Here is a 23,673-nt window from a genome sequence, read left to right as displayed (position 1 = left end):
AGAGGGAGTGTACTAACCAGGGTGCGTCTGCTTTAACTAAGCACTTAGGCGAAACTGTATTTGTTCACTTACTTCTTCCATCAGACCAGAGGCTACTTGAGGGTAAGGACAGCGTCTCCCAGCACCTAATCTGGTACCTGAATCAAAGGAGGTCCTTAAAGACCTGCTAAAGAAATGAGTGGAATATGTATCCTAGCTTTTCCTCTGAAAGGTCAGAAAACTTCGAGCACTATGGAATTTTTCTTGAGAAAGTGCTTTTAACACATAAATATTTCTCTCTGATTTCCTGAGGCTAAATGGAGCAATCCAGACACGTCACAGGGTTAGGAATACGTTTGAACGTACGCTTTGGATTCTGAACTCATCTATTGGCAGTTGAACTTGTCACTGAGAACAGGATATGAATATTTTGATTATAGGCCTTTCTTGGAAGAAAAGGTAAAATTCTATAGTTTCGGCTCTGATTATATTAGACAAATAGGTTTATTAGTGCTCAATTCTACTACATTTCTATGAGCTCATAAAAGTATTTTTCTTCCTCAAAGGACTTTGACAACAACAAATATCCCTGTTTGTATAGTACTTGGTATATTCCCAGACATTAGCTCATACAATTGGCCTAGCAACCTGGTAGGGTGGATTGAGTGAATGTTGTTATCTAATATTTCATAGAAAAGGGTAATGGCCTTTTTTTTTTTTTTTTTTTTACTATCATCTGTTAGTAGGAGTGACAGGGTTAGAGGCTGACTCACCTGCTTCTAGGTGTTATATTCTAACGCCTGTTTCCATGTCGGAATTGCCCACCTTAGAAGTGAGGGGGTGAAGTGTTCTATGCACCTCACAATCATTTATTGACGTATCCTGCCTCAGGCCAAGAAAGTTTCAAACATTTATCAGCTTTACCAGTCATTTGCAAAATTACAGTTGGAATAGGATTCTAGCTCATGCCCAGCTTTGCCATGGTCTCTGTGGCCCTCTCCCAGCAGTGGCGACCACATTTGCACAAGGGTCAAAGTGCAGGAAAGGGGAGGCCACCTTTCGGAAGGGGGCGAGTTTCCGATCACCTGCGGGGTTGCGGGGTGAGGGAGGATAAGCCTGAAGAAAATGAGAGCCAGACAAACTTGCCTCCCCACTCAAGAACATCTCCCCTCAAACTCATCCCACACTTCAGCAAGTTCAGCTGCTCCGTGGTTGGGGTTTTACTTTTTCCAGATGCTTACCTTGCTTTCCTCCGAAGCGAGACCAGCCTGTTTTAAAGTGAGAGTTTTGTTTGGAAAGGAAGAAGTTACTTCGTTGTCTGGGACCAGCCTCGGGGTGGGGATGGGAGATCTGGGTGTAGGTCTCTCTGGGAGCCCTTTATAACCAGAAGCCTGGGTTCCAAGAGCCGAGGAGAGAAGAGCTTAGAACGGTTAGCAGAAACGTGGGGCTTCTCCCGCACTTTTGCCTAGACTCCCCAAATCATCTAGTTCATAAAGATCAGTAACTGTTTCACCGTGATTCGGGAGAATTAAGAAGAGGTGAAGGATGCGGGCACAGATGTAGTGTTAGGATTTCCTTTCCCGCATGGTTGCTAACAGCAACAGCTGGAAGTTACCTCAGTGTGTGTCCTAGGGGTTGGGTTGATAAACGGTACTCATCCACCGGTGGAACCATGTGTACTGTCACCAGAGGTTGGACACGAAGCCTGTGTTGATAGGAAAGGTGTTACTGGAGAAATGGTCCTTTTTCCTGGCCCTGCACCTTCCCTTCTCAGTGCACACCCCACATCTTCTTAGGGAACCACACCTCTCACGCTCAGTCCTATGGTTTGTTCCGAAATGCAGCGGCGCTGAGGGCTTGTGAGAAAGCCCACTGAGGAGAACAGAGACACAAGCTCCCAACCGCAGGGCTGGTCCGGGGCTCCCAGCAGGCCAGCGGGATGGAAGGGACTCACTTCTCAGCGTTGTTGGAACCGTAGGGAAAGAGGAGGCTTCTTCCCCCTGAGGATGCCAGTGCCGGGCTCTGAGGATGCGGGGGCTAGAGGGCCATCGCACGAGGATCTGCTGGAGGATGAGGCCAGCCTCGAGGAAGGAGGGCATGGGTTGCAGGATTCCTCAGGACTTTGTGTGAGCGCCTGACTTTTCAGTTATCCAGTGGATAGATTCCCTTTGTGGCTGAAGCCAGTTTGGGCTGGGTTTCTGACATTTACAATGGACAGAGTCTTGGTCAATAGACATTCATGATACATCATGGAGGGAAAAGGCAGGTTTCAAAACATTATGTTCCATCTTAGTTTTTAAAAGCATACCATATACTTATTTATAGACACAAAAAGTCTTGGAAAGAGACATCACAATGTATGTTATCTCTAGCTGGAGGAATGACAAGTGATTTTTCTTTTCTTCTGTTAATTTTCTAATTTTAAGTAAGACAGGCCTGCCTTATTTGTGTAATGAAAAAGCGTTTTTATTTAAGGAGATGAATTACAGGAAGAGAAGCAGACATCAGGGCTCTGGGATCAGTAGCTTCTAGTCTCAAGAGCTGCTGTGATGCTGGACGTCTGAGAGGTGCAGCCCTTGGCCATCCTGAATCACTTTGTAAGGGCTAGTTCGTCTTCTGTGACCTCTCAGCCTTGTTCCTTTTCCTGTAATAATGCTTACCGTGGTGGGAGTTCATTCATTCATTCATTCATTCACTCACTCTGTAAGCGCCGCTACTCTAGTGTTAAAGACGTCAAGATGAATGACACAGGGTCTCAGTCCTCCTTTGCTGGGAGCAGATGCTCTACAGCGTGGAATTCTCTGCAGAAGGATCTGCTGCATCTCTGCTCCTCTCTGTTCCTTCCTGACCCCCCAGGCCCTCTGAGGGACCCTGCCAAAGGACAGGTCTGGGGCTGATGTTGCCAAACCTCTGCTGGACCCAGGACCACCTGCTAGGCCTTGCGCTGCACGGGCACACAGGGATCCCGCCAGGACTGGAGTGGGAGCCCCAGGGGGGAGGGGCTGTGGGCCAGGCCACGGGATGATAGAGGTTCTTTTCTCTTTCGTCCTTGTCATCTACCAGGAGCCAGAGAAAGCCTCTCACCATCTGCCCGAAACTCAGGAACGGCTCCTGCCCTTCCCAACTCCTGCCTGGAAGATGAGGGGACACAATTTCCTCCTTCCGGAGGGCAGGTAGCCTCCTAGATCAGAGACCCTCCACACCTTAGGTTTTCAGATTGCTGGGCTGTAGTCGTCGTCATTATTTTTTAACAGATTTATTGAGGCACGTTTTACATACATGAAATTTCCTCCGTTTTAGGTGTATGTATAGTTCAGTGATTTTCAGTAAATTTACAGAGGCTGTGCAACCACTCACACCATCCGGTTTGGGAACATTGCTGTCACCCCAGAAAGATCTGTCTCGGGCACCCATTTGCATTTGCTGCCTGTTCCCGCCCCCAGCCCCAGGCAGCCACTGATCTGTCTCTGTAGGATTGCTTCTCTCTGGACGTGTCATCTAAATAGAATCGTACAACAGGTGTCTTTTGCTTCCGGCTTCTTTCGCTCCATTTCATGTTTCTGAGGTTCATCCGTGTGGTAAGAGCATCAATCCTCCATTCCTTTTGTCTTACTGCATGGTGTTCTATCGTATGGACAAGTCACGTTGTTTATCCATTCATCAGTTGCTGGACATTTGGGTTGTTCCCACTTTTTGGCTGTTGCGAATAATGCCGTTATGAACTTTTACGTACACGTCTTTATGCGAACACACGTTTTTATTTTTCTTGAATTCGTAGGGATGAAATTGCTGGGTCTTATGTAAATTGACCTCTAGCTTAAGGAACTGTCAAACTGTTCCAAAGTGGTTGTACCGTTTTACATTCCCCTCAGAAATTACAAGGATTCCAGTTTCTCCACGTCCTTGCCAACACTCATTATATTGGTTCTAGTGGCTGTAAAGTGGCATTTCATTGTGATCTTAAAGTGCATTTTCCTCACGAAGAGTCATCGTACTATTTTCCGTGGCCAGAAGTGACCCCACGATTTGTGTGATCACTCTTTCCTTGTCCTGCAGTTGGGTCCGGTGATGCTGGTTGAAGGGATGGGAGCTGAAGGCCGGCAGGCACTCAGCATGGTTTCCTGAGCTGTCTTGAACCTGAGCCTCTGGAACCACCCACTGCAGTCTCTGCGGTGCTGTTTTGCTGGTGCCTTTGCTGTGTGTTAAGGTTGGCCCGAAATCGTTGCACAGAACAAATCACTGTGTTCCTTGCAGGGTTCGCCTTGGTCGTATAAGCCTTGGAGTTTCCTAACCCCCCACACAGTTGCACTACATTGTTTGGGACAAACTTTAGGAAATCTCTGCCCTTCTTTTGGCCTCCTTTCTTGCATTTTCATTTCAACTCAAGACACAGCTGCTGGTTGGGATTTCCCTCCAGGACGAGGGGAGCGATGGGACTGATCACACTCCTCCCTCCCACCCGGAGCACCTGCTCCAGCCCACATCGTGTGTGCGGTGCTGTCTCCGAGCAAGCGCACGAGAAAGACCGGTAGCACGCCCATTACGTTCCCGTGAAAGCACCTCGCGGGGAAAACATGCAGCCTGCGATTTGGCCTCGAGACTCCTACACAAGGGCTCTTAGGAAAGGGTGACATTCCAGAACTTATTTCCCTTTTGACGAATGACATGCCGCTCTGCAAGGGAGCGTGCTCCACCCTAAGGCGTGCCTGAAATAGTCTGCAGCTGGAACTGCTCACCTAGCTCAGAGCTGGGTCCTGTTAAGGGGGTCTCCTTCACCAGCAGCTGAAAGCAGAAGGCCCTCAGCTCTGGTGGGTCCAGGTTGCTGAAGTCGGGAGAGCCTAATGCCTTTGCCAGATATGCGTCCTGAAAATACTGATAGTTCTGGGATGAGATTCTTCTCACCAGGTTATCGGATGTCAGCCTATGAGAAGACACAGTGTCAAGTCACCCCCATTTCCCCTCCCCTCCCATTAACCTTGGCTCTCCAAGTGCTGTTGAGAGACAGCGGTGGCCTCGTGAGTGAAAAGGATCGCACTATTACATCCAAGAGGTTGTGCCACCTGAGCCCCACTCCCCAGAAAGCATCTCCCAGCTCTCACCTCCTCAGGGTAGCGGGCTAGATGCCGGGGAATTCAAGACGAAGAGACACAGCTTTTCCCAGTTGGTGGGAGAACCAGGTTTGTCAAACACACACACACACACACACACACACACACACACACACACACACACACACACACACACACACACACACACACACACACACACACACACACACACACACACCCAGGTGTTCAGACAGTGGCGGGTGGAGCGAGGGGAGGGGAGTCAGGTGAGACCCTGAGGAGGTGGCCCTGGTGCTGACTCTTGAGGGTGGAGCAGGGGCCACCAGTAATGAAGGAGGACCCGGGCCTCCACAGTGAAGACACGGAGGTGCAGACAGAGGGCCTGGGGCGGGGCCCATGCAGCGGGGGACGGAACGGCCCAGCAGGCAGTGCATCACACAGCGATCAGGACCCTGGGTCTGGAACGTGGCAGTCGGCTTCCTGGTCCAAGAAGGTAACTCATAGCTCTATTGAGGTGAGACTGGAGGCTGCCTTTGGGGAGAGGAAGGGCCCGCATCCTGGATGGAAACCTGGATGTGAGGCCTCAGAGGACCAGCTGAGACCTTTAGTGGCCCCCAAAGCACTGAAAGGGTGGTGGCACCCCACCCCCCAACTAAGTCAGCATAAAAATAACCCTCAGCATAAATTAACTGCTTGGAAGTCTAACAAATTTAGCTTTCCCCGTGATGATTATTCCATTGCTTCTCATGAAAAATCCAAAATAAAATGAAATACTTTCCACACATATTTTGAGTTTTCGTGCCATCCATGTGTCCTAAGCCTGTGCTCACAATCCCCACTGAAAAATGCACTCAACGTCGTTCGTGCTCAGCAGATTGCAAAGTAAAACGACAGTAAGCTATCACTACACGTCTATTAGAATGGCCCAAATCCAAACACCGACAAAACCGTCCTTCTAGTGAGGGTGTGGGGCAATAGGAACTCTTCGTGTTTTGCGGGTGGGGACGCAAAAGGGCTCCGTCCACTCGACAAGACAGCGTGGCCGTTTCTTACAAAAGTGAACATATTCTGACCACATAATCCAGCAATTACACTCCTTGGTATTTACCCAAAGGGTTTGTGTCCAAACAAAAATCTGCAGCTAGATGTTTATAGCAGCTTTATTCATGATTGCCGACACTTAGAAGCAACCAAGATGTCCTTCAGGGCTTTCCTGGTGGCGCAGTGGTTGGGAGTCCACCTGCCGATGCAGGGGACGCGGGTTCATGCCCCGGTCTGGGAAGACCCCACATGCCGCGGAGCGGCTGGGCCCGTGAGCCATGGCCGCTGAGCCTGCGCGTCCGGAGCCTGTGCTCCGCAACGGGAGAGGCCGCAACGGTGAGAGGCCCACGTACCGCAAAAAAAAAAAAAGATGTCCTTCAGTATGTGAATGGATAAACTGAAAGGTATATAATTCCCCATTGGGAAGCATTTTTTTATTGTGGTAAAATATATATAACATAAAATTTACCATTTTAGCCATTTCTAAGTGTATAGTTCAGTGACGTTAAGTACATTCATTTTGTTGTGCAAATAATACCACCATCTCCAGAACTTTTGATCTCCCTAAACTGAAACTCTGTCCCATTAAACAATAACCCCCATTCCTCCCTTTCCCCAGCCCCTGGCAACCACTATTCTACATTCTGTCTCTATGAGTTTGACTACTCCAGGTACCCCATAAACTGGAATCCTACAGCATTTGTCCTTTTGTGTCTGGCTTATTTCACTGAGCATAATGTCCCCAAGGTTCATCCATGTTGTAGCCTGTGTCAGAATTTCCTACCTTTTCATGGCTGAATCATACTCTGTTGTATGGATAGACCACATTTTGCTTATCTATTCATCTGTCCATAGACACATGGATTGATTCCACCTTTTGGCTATTGCGAATAATGCTGCCGTGAACATGGGCGTACGTACATCTGCATGAGTCCCTGCTAGAATGCATGATTGTTAATAAAGGAAAATAACAAGCGATAACGAAAGTGCGCCTTCTGATAAAGCACGGCTGCTTCTGTGAAATCAGAAAACGGATTCTCTAGAAAGCACAGATTATGGCCATTCTGATTGCAACTAACATATACCAGCAATGTGTTTTTTTTTTTTTAAGTTACAAAAACTATATTTTACGTGCTTGCCAAGGTACAGGATTACTCAGGAAGAAAATCTCATACAACCAATGCCAGTCAATGCAAATAATTAAATAACTCTAGCCTCAGGGGTGGGGGGAAGTTGTCTTTTCATCGTGCAGACCCGATTACCTCACCTAATTCCCTCACTAGCAGCTTCTGCCAGCGTCCCGGCCCCCTTTCCAGTCTCACTGCCAAGGTCTTCTCATTCTATCATGTAAGTTTTTCCCTTACCCACTTGCTCCTTCCGCCAAGTGCACTTACCCTTTTGCTTTCACAGATTGCCGTTTTCATGGGGAATTTCTGCTTACTCGTCCCTGAGCCTTGCCTGCCCCTCACATCCCAGTCGTCTTAGACTGTGAATTCCAAGAAGGCAGGCAAGGTACTGGTTTCATGTACTTTGAGCTGGGAAGTTGCCTGCGCTCCCCGCCTCTCCAGCAGCCCTGGATGGTAGATGCACTGAAGGGAACCAGGGTGGGGAAGTCTCAGAGCAGGTCCTGGCCCCAGGGCTCCGTCCCCTCCTCACATCAGAGACTGAACATCTCACCAGCACAGTGAATGAGCTGATCTGGTTCGGAGCAATCAGGAAGCAGATTTCTGGGTGTTTCTTTTCCATAACATGTAGTGTTTTCAATGCTCCTGGCTGCTGACGTCACTTTCTGCGCTAAACAATAGCCTATTTTCTAAGTAGTGAAGAGCCTCATCCTGTGGAACAGGAGTGCTCCAGAGTTCACTTACAAATCCCCTCCTTTCTTGGCTCAGGTCAGCCTCGGACCAGAACATCTGTGCTGAGGAGGGGGTGTGATCTCTTTTCTTTGTATTTCTTAGCCTCCCTTCTTCCCTACTTGCAAGTAATGATGGTGTGATTTCGTCCCTTCCAATCCTTCTGTCTTTAATTTTTTTGAACCTCCTGGCAGTCTTGTTTAGAAGTAGTAGTAATAAGCATCCGTGTCTTACTACTACATTATTTTTCCCTGTGACTGAGTCACATATTTTATTTGTATAACTGAAGAAAATGGGCAACTGGTATTGGGCGCTTTAAGGAATTTTGCTATAATGAGGGCCTTTCTGATGCTGATCATTGAAAGTACATGGGAATAACCTGTGCAAGTTCTAACTGATCTTAGCTTCTACTGTTTGATTTGTAAACCAACATACAGTGGAATTGACTTCTGTGTGAACATGTGTACCATTCTATGAATTTTCACACGTGTATATATAGAATCAAGTAACCGTATATACAGAACAATTCCACCATCCAAAAAACCCCCTCATGCTGCCCTGCCCCTCCACCACATCCCCTGGTAATCACTGAGTTTTGTCCTTTTGAGACCGTCATGGAAATGGAACTGATCTCGGGTGGCCTCGGCCTGCAGCGGCTTGAAGCAGGGTTTCGGTTCCCGGCCAGTGACTGAGGTCGGGTCGCAGCAGTGAGAGTACCGGATCCTAGCCACTAGACCAGTGGTTAGTGACAAGGCCCTGCCTCTACGGCTTTGCAGAAAAAAGAATTCCCACAAAGATGGAAAATAGTGAAACAAGTAAAGTATTTATTTAGGAGAAAAAAAGAGTACGTGTGGATAGACACACGGGCGGACTCAGAGAGGGTCGTGCCCTCGCAACAGTTTAAATCACTTACATGGGGCATTTCTTCCGTGTTTTCTTTGTCCAGTCATTTTGCTTTGCCTGGTTCAGACTCCATATTTGGTGTATCTCAGGATTTTCCCATGTGTGCGTGCACATCTCTTAGCCAAGATGGATTCCACGGAAGAGGCCTATGGGTAAGTGAGCGTCAGTTGGCATCACTCCCCTTTTGACCACCAAGGAGCCTTTCTGCGCATGCAGTCGGGGAGGTCTCCTGACTTCAAGAATGAGGAATATGTGGTATCTTATCTTCTACCTGGGCAGGGCCCAGCCTCCTCTCTCAATTGTCCTGTTATTCCCGTCTAGGAGTATTGGTCCACAAGGTATGAACTCAAACTGTTTGCCCTGGGGGCCCATCTGTCTCCTGCCCCAGAGCCACACATTTTTGAGACTAGGTTCTTTCACGCAGCATCATGCTTTTGAGATTCATACAAGTAGTGGCATGTATCAGTAATTTATTCCTTTTCATTATTCGGTCGTATTCCATTGTATGAATGTTATCAGTTTACCCATCCACCTGTTGAAGAACACTTGAGTTGTTTCCAGTTTGGGGTGAATATGAATCGACCTGCTATGAATAGTCATGTCCAGGTTTTTGTGTGAACATACATTTTTATTTCTCTAGGAATCTCATACCTAGGAATGGGATTGCTTAACTTTACAAGAAGCTGTCAAATTGTCTTCCAGAGCGGCTCTGCCACTTCACATCGCTACCAGCAGTGCTGAGAGCTCCAGGGGCTCTGCATCCTCACTAGGACTTGCTACTGTAAGTATTCTTTTATTCCAGCCACTGTACCAGGGAACAAGTCCCCTGGCCTCTTGGAATTTACAGTCTGAGACGACATTGTTGCGAAGGGGCCTGTAAGGCTTGCAGACAACACACTGTGGCGTTAGTCTGCATGTCCCTAACATCTAATGGTGTCGAACATCTTTTTATGGGTTATTTGCTGTCTGTAGATCCTCTTCAGTAAAGTGTCTGCTCAAGCCTTTTCCCAATTTTTAACTGAGTTTTCTGACTGCTGAAGTTGAGGGTTCTTTATGTATTCTGGATAAATGCCCTTTAATGGCTACATGGTGTGTAAGTATATTCTCCCAGTGAGGAGCTTGTCTTTTCATTCTCCTAACAGCTGATTGCAGTCTTTGAGTTAATTTTTGAATAAAGCCAAAGGATGTCGGGGTCCCTTTTCTGCGTATGGGAGTCCCACTGTTCTAACACCATTTTTGAAAAAGTCTATCCTGGTTCCACTGAACTACTTCTTTGCCATTGTCAGAAATTCACTTGGCCATATTTATGTGGGTCTAAGTCTAGACTCTGTTCTCTTCCACTGATCTATGTGCTTATCCCTTTGCCAATATACACTGTTGTGATTACTGTTGTCTCTATAGTAAGTCATAAAGTAGGGAGAAGTGTGATTCCTCCAACTTTCTGCTTCTTTTCCAAAGTTGACTTGACTATTCTAATTCTTTTGCCTTTCCATATGAATTTTAAAATTAGGTTGTCTTTATCTGCAAAATAATCCTGCTGGGATCTTGCTCTGAATTGCATTAAATCTGCAGACTGTTTTGAGAAGATTTGATACCTTTACTATTATGAGTCTTCCAATCCATGCACACAATATATTTCACCATTGATTTGGCATTCTTGGATTTCTTTCATCACATTTTTAGTTTGCAGCATACAGATTCTGTATTTTCAGCCCATAAATCCTGTTGTTTCCAGATTGTTGTTTCTAGCTTTAAAAGAAATTATTCTGTTTCCCATTTATGATGACTTACGTTGCAAGTGTTTTACAGATATTCTTTATCAAGTTAAGGTGCCTTCATGAATGGATGTTGAATTTTATCATATGCTTTTCTCTGCATCTATTGAGATGTTCATATATGGTTATCTATAACCATATATGATCATCTGATCTCTTAATGTAGTAAATCAAATGTACAGACATGAAAATATTAAAGAACCTCTGAATTCCTGTGAATCCAACTTGATCATAGCATGTTATCTTTTTTAATGTGCCGTTAGATTCAGTTAATATTTTATTAGAACTCTTCATCTGTATTCATGAGTAAAATAAGGCTCTAATTTCCCTTTTACATACTGTTTTTATCTGACATTGGTATCAGAATGATACTGGCCTCATAGAATGATTTGGAGAGCATTTCTTCTGGGAGAGTTTGCATAAGATTGGAATGAGCTGGTCCTTGAAAAGTTGGCAGAAGTTTTTGGATATGGTTCTCTTGTGGGGAGAGTTTTAATTACTCCTATTTTTCTTAATAGTTACAGGATTATTGGGGCTTTCTATTTTTTCTTGCCGCATGTAGTAAATTATTATACCTTCTAATAGCTCCTCTGTCTAGTCCCGTCCTCTTTTTCATTTATAACGTTATTTATTTATAACTGCTCTTCTTTTTCTTTAATGAATCTACCAGAAGTTTTAAAGGACCACATTTGGCTTGATCAGCCTTCTTAGAGCGTTGTTTTCTGTCTGGCAATATACGGTCTTTTGTTTATTATCTCCCTTCTTAGATTTTTTTGGAGTTCTTTTGTTCTTTTCCTAATGTCCTTTTTTAAAAATTGAACTATAGTTTGCTTTTCCTAAGTTCTTAAGTTTGAAACTTGGCTCACTGAGTTTTTACTTTCTTCTCTTTAAAAGATACAAGTATTTAAGGCTATTAATATATAAATATTTATATAAACATACAGCATACACATACAGGCTCTGAAACATCTTGTTCACTCTACTGACAGCCTTGCTGGGATCAATCCCACTTGGTCATGTTATATAATTCTTTTTACATATTGCTGGATTTGGCTGGCCAGTATTTTCAGGGTTCTTGTGTTAATATGCCATAAAGTATATGGCATATAGTTTTCGTTTCTTGTGATCTTTGTCTGGTTTTGGTGTCAGGGTAATACTGGCTTCATAAAATGATATTGGAAGTATTTCCCCCTCTTCTATTTTTTTGGAAGAGCTATGAAGGATTGGTTTTCATTTTTCTTTTAACATATGGTTGAAATCACCAGTGAAGCCAACTTGGGCTTTTCTTTGTGGGAGGTTTAAAAATTACTAAGTTAATCTCTTTACTTGTTATAGGCATATTCAGATCTATTTCTTTCTTTTTAAGATTTATTTTTATTATTTATTATTTTTTTAAATTTATTTTTGGCTGCGTCAGGTCTTATTTGCGACACGCGGGATCTTCATTGAGGCACGCGGGATCTTTCGTTGCGGCACACGGGCTTCTCTCTAGTTGTGGTGTGCGGGTTTTCTCTTCTCTAGTTGTGGCACGCAGGCTCCACGACACGTGGCAGGCTCTAGCTGAGGCACGTGAGCTCAGTAGTTGTGGCGCGTGGGCTTAGTTGCCCCGTTGCATGTGGGATCTTAGTTCCCTGACCAGGGATCGAACCCGAGTCCCCTGCATTGTAAGGCAGATTCTTTACCACTGGACCACCAGGGAAGTCCCAGATCTTCTATTTATTCTAGAGTCATTTTTACTGGTTTCTGCCTACCTTGGAATTTATCCATTTAATTGAGGTTTTCTAATTTGTTGCTATTCAGTTGTTCATAGGATTCCCTTACTGTGCTTTTTATTTCTGTAGAGTTGGTAGTGGTGTCCCCTCTTTTATTCATGATTTTAGTAGCTTACATCACCTCTCTTTTTATCTTGGTCAGTCTAGCTAGAGATTGTGGATGGTACTGGTCTTTCCCAAGAGCCAGCTTTGGGTTCTGTTGATTTTCTGTGTTGTCATTCTGTTCCTTATTTTATTTATTATGCTGGAATCTCTAATCGTTTCCTTTCTTCGGCGTGATGTGGATTTTGTTTACTTTTCTTTTTCTTCTTAAGATAGAAGATTAGGTTGTTGATGGCGATCTTTGTTCTCTTTAATACAGACGTTTACAGCTATATTACATTTCTCTCCTTTACCTGCTTTATTTCACTGCTTTAGTTGCAGCCCCTAAGTTTTGGCATGTTGTAGTTTTGTTTTCATTCATCTCAGCGTGTTTTATAACTCTCATCTTATGATTTCTTCTTTGACCTGTAAGAAGTGTGTTGTTTCATTTCCACATATTTGTGACTTTCCCAAATTGTCTTCATTTATTGGTTTCTTATTTCATTCATTGTGGTGAGAAATCGTGCCTCAGACTGTGCACTACACAACTCCACAGGGCGACTTTCACACGTATATGGCAGCCTCGGGAGGAAGAGGCCCTAGTGGATGAGGACGGTTGTCATTTGACACTGGGGCCCTCGAGAGATGGCATATTTCAGATGCTGATTTCTTTCCTCGAGATGCTTTATCTTCAGAGGTAACATGCTGCTGGGGCTGGGAGTCTCTGACCCACAGTTTCCTTGGTGGTCCAAGACTCCCTCTGGTGCTTACACTCCATGTTCTGCCCTGTTTTAGGGGCCCCCCTCCAGATGTTCTACCCAATCTACCCAATTGGGTAGATTCTCTCTCCACGTGGGTAGATTCTCTCTCCACATAATCCAGACGGTTCCCTTCTGCAGGGTCCACATCTGGCCCACAGGAAGCCCTGGAAACAGACCACTCCTGCCCCAGCCACGTCCTCTGGTTTATCCACGGATGTGAGTAGAGTAAAAAGGAAGCAGCTAGTGGCTAAGCCGAACTCCCTGGGCGGGAACGTGACCCTGCGTGGTTGTCTGGACACTGCAATGTTGGACTTTCAAGATGGGTCTTTTTTTTTTTAAGATTTTTTTGATGTGGACCATTTTTAAGTCTTTATTGAATTTGTTACAACATTGCTTCTGTTTTATGTTTTGTGGGGTTTTTTTGGCCGTGAGGCATGTGGGATCTTAGCTCCCCGACCAGGAATGGAACCTGCACCCACTGTGTTGGAAGGCAAAGTCTTAACTACTGGACCGCCAGGGTCCCTCAAGTTGGGTCTTTGATCTGAGCTTGTTCGTCTCCCAGGAGACTTTTCCACTAATACCTCACACGTGGCGGGAGGCTGAGTAATAACCCCCACCACACACACATGAGGATGTCCACGTTCTTATCTCTGGGCCCTGTGACGTGACTCTCTCCATGGAAAAGGGGACTTTGCAGGTGTGACTAAGGGAAGGATCTCAAGATGGGGAGATTATCCTGAACTACCCTGGGGCCCAATGCACTCGCAAGAATCCTTGTGAAAGGAGGTAAGATGGTCGGAGTCAGAAAAGGAGATGTGATGGACCAGGTGCTGGCGTGATGCACTTGAATAAGGAGGAAGGGGCCACAGGTCAAGGGTGGCCTCTGCAAGCCGGAAAAGGCAAGGATGTGTATTCTCCCCTGAAGCCCCCAGAGGAGCCAGCCCTGTTGACTCCTTGATTTTAGACTTCTGACCTAAAGACCTGTGAGAGAATGAATTACTGTTGTTTAAGTCACTAGGTCTGTGTTGGTTACAATAGCCACGGGAAACTAATGCACACGTCTTTTACTTGGAGAACTGTCTTCTATAAACTGTCAACAGACGTAGAGGGAAAACTGGAGCACTTCAACATTTAGCAGAAATTCCATCTTGGGTTAATTTAAGGATGAGTTCCTCACATCCATAAAACCAAGTTCCAATTCCTTTTTTTTTTTTTTGAACCACAATGAATAGTGGCACTTGAATTGTGAGTGACAGCAACTGTTTACAGTTTGAAAACTTGCAAAATCATCCATGAGCAGATGATGTCTTTGAACCCAGCACTTCACTTACCTTGCCCATGTTTGCCCAACGGGAATCAAATGCTTTAAAAAGAAATAAAACTTCGTTCAGGGTTCCCGGCAGCATTCAACAATGGAACCCCATCTATTCAAATAAAAGCTTCAGTTGGAAACTTGTCATCTTGGATCGCATCGACAAAATTCTTTAACCCACCAAACTGAAAAAGAAGTTCCTGTTACTGCTGGCCTTATGTCCCGGGTCTGAGCAGACCCTGATGACAGACCAAGGATGCACTCCCTCTCTCTCTCTCTCTCTATGTTACAGCTGCACAATTCCCCAGACTGCTCAGTGCCATAAACACCCACCTCGTGGCGCCCCCGTTACTTCTCAGTGTCCCCAGTGGGGTGACCTAGGGTCCCACACTGTCCTCAGGTTTCAGGCAGTCCCCGTGTACCCTGGCTCTTCCTCAGCTCCAATACCTGCTGCCGCATGGGCGGCCCTGCCTGCCGAATCCCTCAGCCTAGCCTCACCCACCACCAGGACAACAAGGGGCCCTGTGGGAGCTGCCGTCGGGGGGCTCAGGAGCCAGGCGTCTGCTGGCCTGGGGTGCAGGCTTGAGAATGGCTCCTTCCGCAGCCCTGCAGCAGCCCCTGCCCGTGGAAAAGCCGGTCCGCCTGGTCTGGTCCTGGGGCCCCTCCCCACAGGTGCTCAGAACCCATCCACACGCAGCGTCCTCCCTCCCCTGCTCTCCCCACATGCTCAGAATCCTCGCTGGACCCACAGCGCCTGAGGCAGGAGGGCCTTCCCTAGGAATCTCAGCAACCGGTCCTGAAGGAAGTGTAGCCGAGGGAAGAAACCATCCACGCTCATCTCCCCCCGCATCACCCTCCCCAGGTGGAGAGAAATCCCCCCACTTCTCCCCTAACGGCCTCTCCTGATGACACAACCATGCCAGGCAAACAGACTTGGATCCTATGGGCAGCCCCCAACCTGGGAGCCTGCGAGCTTTGGGAATCTTGGCTCCCAGCCCCACCGGCTGCACGAGAACCGCCGTGAGCCCACAGGGAGACACCGTGTTTCCTAAATCTTCCCGGGGGATGTTCCATAGGCTGAGATAGTTCTCGAAGATAATGAAGAGACCAAGCTAAAAGTAACAGCAGAAATGCCAGTACACGTGGTTTCTTCCATTTTATTTTCTGTAAGATTAAGTACAGTGAAAAGCTAAACGGGTGTTTTAAAAATAGCACAACTTAAATCACGAGGAGATGGCAGAAACCTCTGGGATGAAGCCCACATGTCGTCCAAATGGGGATTCCAGGCAGCAGCCTGGATGCAGGCTGGGGGGCCTTGCACATCTTGCCTGGAGGTCTGGGCAGCTCTGTCCTCCCTCGTCAGCCCAGCCTGGACTCAAGTTCGTGGGACCTGACGTCTTAGAATTTAGGGGATCTCTTTAAGAAAAAGAATACAGAACTGTGACTAAAACTTAGGCACAAAACTGGATACTTATTTATTTAGAAGGGGCCTGCGGGAGAGGAGCCCTGAATCTTGAACGTCACTGATTTCAAGGTAAATGACTTCTCCGATTAGTCCAAATATTCCATCACGTTCTGGCTCTGCTGGTACCCATCAGCCAAGCGTGTGCCGACGTGTCCAGCCTTGGTTGCCTCCTCGTTGTGATGACCTGCGTGGTGTCCTTAGCCCCCTGGGGAGGGACAGTGGGCGGCGAGAGCCTTGTTATCTTCCAGGAGCGCCTGACACACATGGGGGTGGGGTGGGGTGGTGACGCACCATGGGCCCTACTAACAAATACCCCAGTTGAGTAACAACTCCACCTCTGCCATCATCCCACCTGCACTATTAGGCCCCAAAGGTGCGCTCAGGACCCGGGGGTGGGCAGGTCTCACCACCGGGACACGTGTGGCCGCTGTGAGCCTGACCACCCGGCTTGCTCTGTCCCCTCCTTGCCTCGGGACCTCCTCTCCACTAGGTATTCCTTTTCCCCGTTTTCCGCCTATTTTTCTTCCTCTTTCTGTTTCTCTTCTTCCTTCTGGAGTTCGAATAGGAGTCAGAAGCTGCTCTGGACACTGACTATCAGGGTGTCTCTTGGGCTCACTCAGTGGATAGAGACCCAGCAGAGTGGCATGAGGGCAGCTGCGGCTTCCCCGAGGACGGGGACCCGCGGAGCAGGGTGTGTACTGTGCGCACGTGATTGTGAAATACACGTTCACTGGCTTGAGTAGTGTGCCCCCGAGTTCTTGTCCGCCCGGAACCTCAGAGCAGGGCCTTATTTGGAAATCTGTCTTTTGCAGGTGTAATTAATTAAGATGAGGTCTGACTGAATTGGGGGGGGCACCCTAAATCCAATGACTGGTGTCCTTTTGAGAAGAGGAGAGGCCACACATGTACACTCAGGGAAGAGGCCATGGCAAGACAGAGGCAGAGACTGGAGGGCTGTAGCTGCAAGCCTGGGAACACCAGGGGCCACCAGAAGCTGGAAGGGGCAGGGAAGGAGCCTCCCCAGAGCCTTGGGCCTCGATTTCCGACTTCTAGCCTCCAGAACCCGGAGACAATACAATTCTGCTGTTCGTCAGCCGCCCAGTTTGCTGCAGGAGCCCCGGGAACCTAACATGCATGTAATAAGTCACTTTGAGAAACAGTCCCAGGGTGGCTGAGTACATGTGCAGTAGTAGGAGAGGAAAGCCCTACCTATGTTGATGGCTGAAGCTTTTTGACTCGGCCTTTGTTTCACAGTCAGAGGTAAGACCTAAGTGCAAATGCGTCCAGGAGAGGCAATGTACTGACGTAACTGAGGCTGAAAACAATGCTCTGGGCCAAGCAGCCTTCTGAAACCTTCCTGTGGGCACCAAAGGTGGCAAATATCTGAATGTGAGCAGACGTTTTTGTCGCATAACTGGACATTTCTCTGTACATTTGGTTATGTTGCTTTTCCCAAAGAAGAAAATGAAAATTTCAGTCTGGGTTTGCAGATTTGGGGGCAGTAAATAAAGAGAATTGTTTAGCAGGCCTCACCTACCCCCCATCCACCTATTCCTCCAGCTTTGGACAGATTGTTATCACTCAGAACACACGGAATTCTTGATGTTTGCTGGGACAGTAGAGCACTTCAATTTCCCTCTGCTTATCTGGGGGTCTTTAAACTGTTTATATTCAGGATAGGTTTTATTGGGTATTTTTCTTCCTCTCACTTAAAAAACAAACTGGGAAATAGCCTCCAACTGGCAATGAAATATAAACAAATCATGAATTTTTAAAAATCCTCAAGTATGTGCTTTGCTTCTCAGATAAGAAATTGAAAGATAACTGGAGAGTCGGTCAATCAAAAAAAAAGGAAAATGGAAACCCTTATCACCTAATTGCACTGGCTTAGAAATAGGTGAAGATGGAACAAATCATGGAGCACAAAATAGAACATGTATTTCGAGAACTGTTTTGGCAGAAATCTACTGTGAGTTATTGCTAAATGGGTATAATTTCTGGTGAGCAAACATGTTTCCATTATGTTTCATAATTTTTAGTTTAAATCTGAAGTAAGTTGCAACAAGTGGTGTATGCTTTTAATTAGACTCAGCATTTGGACCCTTTCTAAATAATCAGTGCAAGATGGGGAGTGTGGGAATAGACTGAAACGTTAAAAAGTTTCTTCTTGATTAATTAGTAAATATAACCCTTAACTATTTGGATATTTTAAAAGTATAATTGAGAAATGAATAATAGTATTCTTGCAGCCAAGAGAGATGATATAAACCCAGAAGAGTTATCACCAGCTCACAGGTGAGTCCTGAAAATTTGTCACGTTATAAAAGATGACAAATCTCAATTAATATTATTAATGGCAAAACTCCAAGATCAGTCTGAAATTCTCATGATGGTGTGGAAATTGGCACACATTATTAGGGTGGAATAGATGCAAAAGACTAAAATGAAAAATCATTTTTATTGAAGTTAGTGTCATAATAAAGGTAGACGTGTAAACAGAAGCCTAACAGGTAAACTTGCTAAGCAGTCCTCTTCATCCCTGCTTCCAGACCTTTGCACCCTGGTATGCTGTGACCGGGAGACATGGGGTCTCAAAACTAACTCCCTGTGCTGGCAGGTGGGGTGGGCTGGCCCTGCGTTCCTTTCAGATCATGGGCCACCATGACTTCGGTTCTCTTTTTCCTTGGTCAGATACCTACTTACAGATGCTGTGCCACTGTTTCCCTTTATGGGACAAGAAGCTAATGTTTTTCTCTGAAGTCTAAAAAAATGAAAGACTTTGTGAAGTCTGTACTTAAAAATGCCAAATGGTAATTAAAATACTTTTTGAATTGTTTCCACGTCTTGGCTATTGGAGTAAGGCTGCAGTGAACATGTGGGTGCAAATATCTCTTCAAGATCCTGATTTCAGTTCTTTTGGATAAATACCCAGAAGTGGGATTGCTGGATCATATGGTAGTTTTACTTTTAAATTTTTGAAATAAGCTAAATGTTCATTGACAGATGAATGGATAAAGAAAATGTGGTATGTACGTATAGCAGAATATTATTCAGCCATAATAAAGAAGGCAGTTCTATCATATACAACAAAAGGATGAACCTTGAGGACATTGTACTAAGGGAAAGAAGCCAGACACAGAAGGACAAATACTGCATGATTCCACTTATGAGGCATCTATCGATAAAATAGTCACGCTCACAAACAGAGAGTAGATTGGTGCTTGCCAGGGGCTGGGGAGGGAGAAATGGGGAGATGTAATTCAATGGGTATAAGGTTTCAGTTATGCAAGGTGAATAAGCCCAAGAGATCAACATGGTACCTATTTGTGCACTTACAAATCTGTCCAGAGGTTAGATTTCATGTTATTGTTCTTACTACAGTAAAAAAGAAACTTTTTGGAAATTCTGCCAAAGTTAACTTTTTTGTATATTGAGAGTCATAACTTTTTTTTTTTAAGGCAAATTCATGGATTCCATGAATCCATGAATTTTAGGGTTTTTGTAAGAATCAAGGTGATGCTGTCACGCCTGTAGGCGGAAGACATCCAACACAGGAAGACTGGGGGAAGGGAGAGCATTGTAACTTTCCTTCCCGGTCACTACACCTATAAGATACACCTGTTGAAGAGGACCATCCCAGGCAGGGGAGGAAAGAATGATAGAAAGAACAGCTTTATCCGTCCATTCATTTGTCCACTCACTCTCCACGTTTAGTGAGCACCTACTGTGTGTCAGGCACTAGACTAATTCAGGACTTGCGACCCACATTCAACGTTCTCAGTTCCCACAGCTTCTTGTTGATATGACACAACCGTGATTTTCAGAACACTCTTTCCAAAAGTGTTACATTGTGAAGATCTGTGTGGCAATTGAGATCATCAACAAAAACATATCTCTGAAAAGGCAAACATGAAAAAAGAAAATTCAGCGCTAACCTGACAACAAAGCCCCTTTTCAGATACACAACAGCCGAACTCTATCTCTAGTAAAAAATACATGGCTAAGAACACTTGCCGTAAAACAGAGAGCAGACTGTCCTGGATGCCTGGACGTGACAGCACAAGGCATAGAGCCAGAACTATGGAGTCTAAATGTTAACTGTGGCACGTGGATACTTATTCCAGTTTCACGGTGCTTTCATTGACCTTTGTAAAAAGCTCATAAATATTAGGGGAAACAGCAAAGTCTTATATCTTGAAGCTCTTTCAGGCTCTTTGAACTTGAAAATCTTTGGCATAGTCAACATAGACTTCACTGAATTAGAGAAAATTGCAGGGGGGTTTATGAATTCACTCAACTGACATTCTTAAATATACTCAGAGTTAAGGTGTCACATAATTGTTCCAGGCCAGAGAGCAGGAAACGCTGATTTCAAAGGTGAAGACCAGGCTCCGCTGCAGCTGCTGCTGTTCTAGTTGTTTTTTAGTTTGGGGGGTGGGGAGGGGGGAGTCGTCAGAATAATTGGAGTTTTCTTCAAAGTAGTGACTTAAAAGCTCTCGTTTCCGTCTCTTACCTGCCTACTCACATTTCTCTGCCCAGGGTGGCACCTCCAGGCTCTTGGATGAAAGTGCTGTCCTGGAAACCATTAAGTCAAGAAGTTGGTGCTGAGTCGGCGGTAGCTTTTGTCTTGAGGATAAAAGCAGTCCTGTTTCTTCAAGTGCTGGGACGGCGTCCTGACCTGACCCCAAATTGGAATGGAAGCTTCTGTCACTTCTGCCCGAATCCCCAGAGAGCCAGGGCCAACGGCCCCCAGAGTCCCACCTGCTAGAAGACTCTCCTGTTCCGTGTCCTGTACGCTGGGGAACGGGCCAGGCCAGGCAGGGGCCTCAGTCATGCCACCCTGTCCACCGTCAACTGCAGACCGCGTCTGTCTTGGGCTCCTGCAGCACAGAGCGCCGCGCTGAGCTGGGACATTGCCCCCTCGGCCAGATTGGGGTTGCACCAGCTGGGGAGACCGACCCAGAGGCAGCTGTCATCATGCAGGCTGCTGGCCTGGTTAGAACCTGGCCAGACCGTCTGGCAGGGGAATTGACTCCTAATGGTGACTTGCTAAACCAGTCATATGCTCTCTTTTGAGAAATGTCAACTTGAAGCAAAGGAAATGAATTCTCAGTGTCCGAGTAGAAAGTGGAAGCAGACTCATGGGGAGCAGGAACCAAAGGCAAGGGTGCCGTGGACTCCTCGGGTAACTGCTGGGTCATCAGGGTGGACGTTGGCCATCCAGTGGCCGTGGCCGTGCATGGCACCCAACGGTCTGTGAGCATCTCTCTCTAGGAAGCCCCTTCCATCTTAGCACCTGTGTGCTTCTCTCTCCCCCGGGAACCAAGGGCCTAAACCCGGGCCTCAGAAGACATGCTGGGCATGGGCCTTACCCTGGAGTGATGTGTAACCGGTGAGGAATCAGAACAAAGGAAGAGTGTCCTCAGTAGAAGCTGCCCTACCTTTCCCAACTCATTTTCTATCTTATTTTTGAAATATCCTCCTGGGTCAGGAATAGGAAAACATGAAGGTATTTGTTAAGCAAACAACTATTGCCCACAAAGACTGCTGCATGCCCTGCCTGTGAGAGCCTTTGCTCTGGAGAGAGGGGTTCTGGGCGGAGACCTAATCCCCAGCTCATAGGGAGGATAGAGGACACCAACCGTGGCTCCTGGATGCTCTACTTGGGGATGTGGGGGGGGGTGCGTAAGGCGGGTGAAGCATGAAACGCGAATCCTGTTTACGTGGAGCCTGCGGCCGCTACATCTATGCTGCTGCTTCCGCTCTGGCTCAGACCTTCCATCTCCCTGGGATGGGGACGGTGAGACCACTAGACAGTTCAGTCTCAGCCTTTGAGTTTCCAAGGGCTGCGTGGTCCCTGTCATAAAGAATGAGGAGCGGTGGGCTTCCCTGCTAGCGCAGTGGTTAAGAATCTGCCTACCAATTCAGGGGACACGGGTTCGAGCCCAGGGCCGGGAAGATCCTACATGCTGCGGAGCAACTGAGCCTGTGCGCCACAGCTACTGAGCCTGTGCTCCAGAGCCCGCGAGCCACGACTACTGAAGCCCACGCGCCTAGAGCCCCTGCTCTGCAACAAGAAGCCACGACGATGAGAAGCCTGCGCACCGCAACGAAGAGTAGCCCCCGCTTGCTGCAACTAAAGAAAGCCCACACGCAGCAACGAAGACCCAACACAGCCAAAAATAAATAAATAAAATAAAGTTATTTATATATTAAAAAAAAGAATGGGGGGCGGTGTGTGACAGACACACTGAGGGAGACCCACAGAGACCACTGTGGGGGGACTGGAGTTCAGCAGCCCCTTTGGGGCTGAGGCGTGTGGAGCAAAGCTGGCGTCTGCTGCCCCCTCCTAGCCTCCTCCCCCGCTGTTCTCTGTTTGTGCCATCCAATGTCGCAGGCATCTAACGTGGTGACCTACCACTTCTCTGCATCTGGGTTCCTGAGAACAATTAGGCTTTCCAAAGTGGCCCCTGTGCTCAGGAAAATTCTCAAAGTTCCAGGGTGATGGGTGCTCCCATGGTCTGTGTGCTTAGTTAAGCTTGGTTAAACAGAGCTGCCTGGGAGTCTGGAGACTAAGCTCTGTGACCGTGCTGGGAACTGAAAATCGTGGTGATTGGAAGGACGATCTAATGTATCAATGGATCTGTAATCAATAGTAAGTTCCGTGATGGTGGTATTCCCTACGTTCTCAGAATAAGTCATGTCATTTCTCTTTCTGAAGCACCCAACCTCTGGTCACCCGACCACATAACTCTTTCTTTGTCTTCTCTCATAGTGTCCCTGTTCCCCAAAAAAATCCAGCAAAGAAGTGAAACCTATTTACTTAGCTCTTTAAACTAAGATCAGATTTGTCAATACCGAGCAATCTGCAAAGCATCCTTTACCCAAGGACTGGATTGCATCGCCACCTGCTGGAGATTTCCAGCTGTGTACCCTTAGGTTTAAATATTAGCTCATTTACTTAATCGCTGGGTAAGGCAGTGATCTTCAGACTGAAATACCCATGGGCACAAGAAGACTTTTGAAGAAGGGTTCAGAAAGTTTTAAGGGCACCAATTTCCAGCTGCCCCAGTTCCATGTTTTCTCTCTCCTACAGCAGATAAACCTGAGAACCTGCTGGCGGTGGAGCCACCTGCTGTCCTTATTGCCTTCCTGCATTCCTTTACAAGACAGAGCTACACAGACTGCAGGTTTGTGTCCTCCCGAAATTCATATGTTGAGACCTAATCCCCAAGGGGATGGTATTTGGAGGTATTTGGTATTACACCTTTCGGGAGGTGATAAGGTCATGAGGGCAGAACCTTCATTAATGGGATTAGCGTCCTTATAAAAGAGACCCCAGAGAGCTTTCTGCCATGTGAGGTTGCATGGAAAAGACAGTGTCCATGAACCAGGAAGCGGGCTCTCACCAGACACTGAACCTGGTAGCGCTTTGATCTTAGACTTCCAGCCTCCAGAATTGTTAGAAATATATTTCTGTTATCTATAAGCTATCCAGTCTTTGATATTCTGTTATAGCAGCCTGAGCAGACCCAGACACTCAACCCCGGGCATCGTTCTAAGTGCTGTACATTTATTACCTCTTTAAAAGCCAAAATGCTCCAAACAAAGGGACAATTTGAAATACAGTTTGAAAGTATGTTATGGGAGAATGCCTCCTCACTC

General features: G+C 46.5%; 1 protein-coding gene across 1 annotated transcript in view; it reads right to left on the bottom strand.

Moving 5' to 3' along the window:
- The window catches only part of DIPK1C (divergent protein kinase domain 1C), a 28,161-nt gene extending 20,414 nt beyond the window's left edge, over positions 1–7,747 (bottom strand). Inside the window, exon 1 of the mRNA XM_060120657.1 lies at positions 7,481–7,747. Coding sequence (XP_059976640.1) covers positions 7,481–7,510 — 30 coding nt within the window. The 5' untranslated portion in view covers positions 7,511–7,747. The remainder of the gene's footprint in view (positions 1–7,480) is intronic.
- Positions 7,748–23,673: the final 15,926 nt, after the last annotated feature.

The sequence above is a fragment of the Lagenorhynchus albirostris genome, chromosome 14 (genome assembly GCF_949774975.1).
Source record: "Lagenorhynchus albirostris chromosome 14, mLagAlb1.1, whole genome shotgun sequence".
Classification (NCBI taxonomy): domain Eukaryota; kingdom Metazoa; phylum Chordata; class Mammalia; order Artiodactyla; family Delphinidae; genus Lagenorhynchus; species Lagenorhynchus albirostris.
The sequence above is the reverse complement of the archived record's forward strand: the minus strand, read 5'-3'. Positions and strand labels throughout refer to the sequence as shown.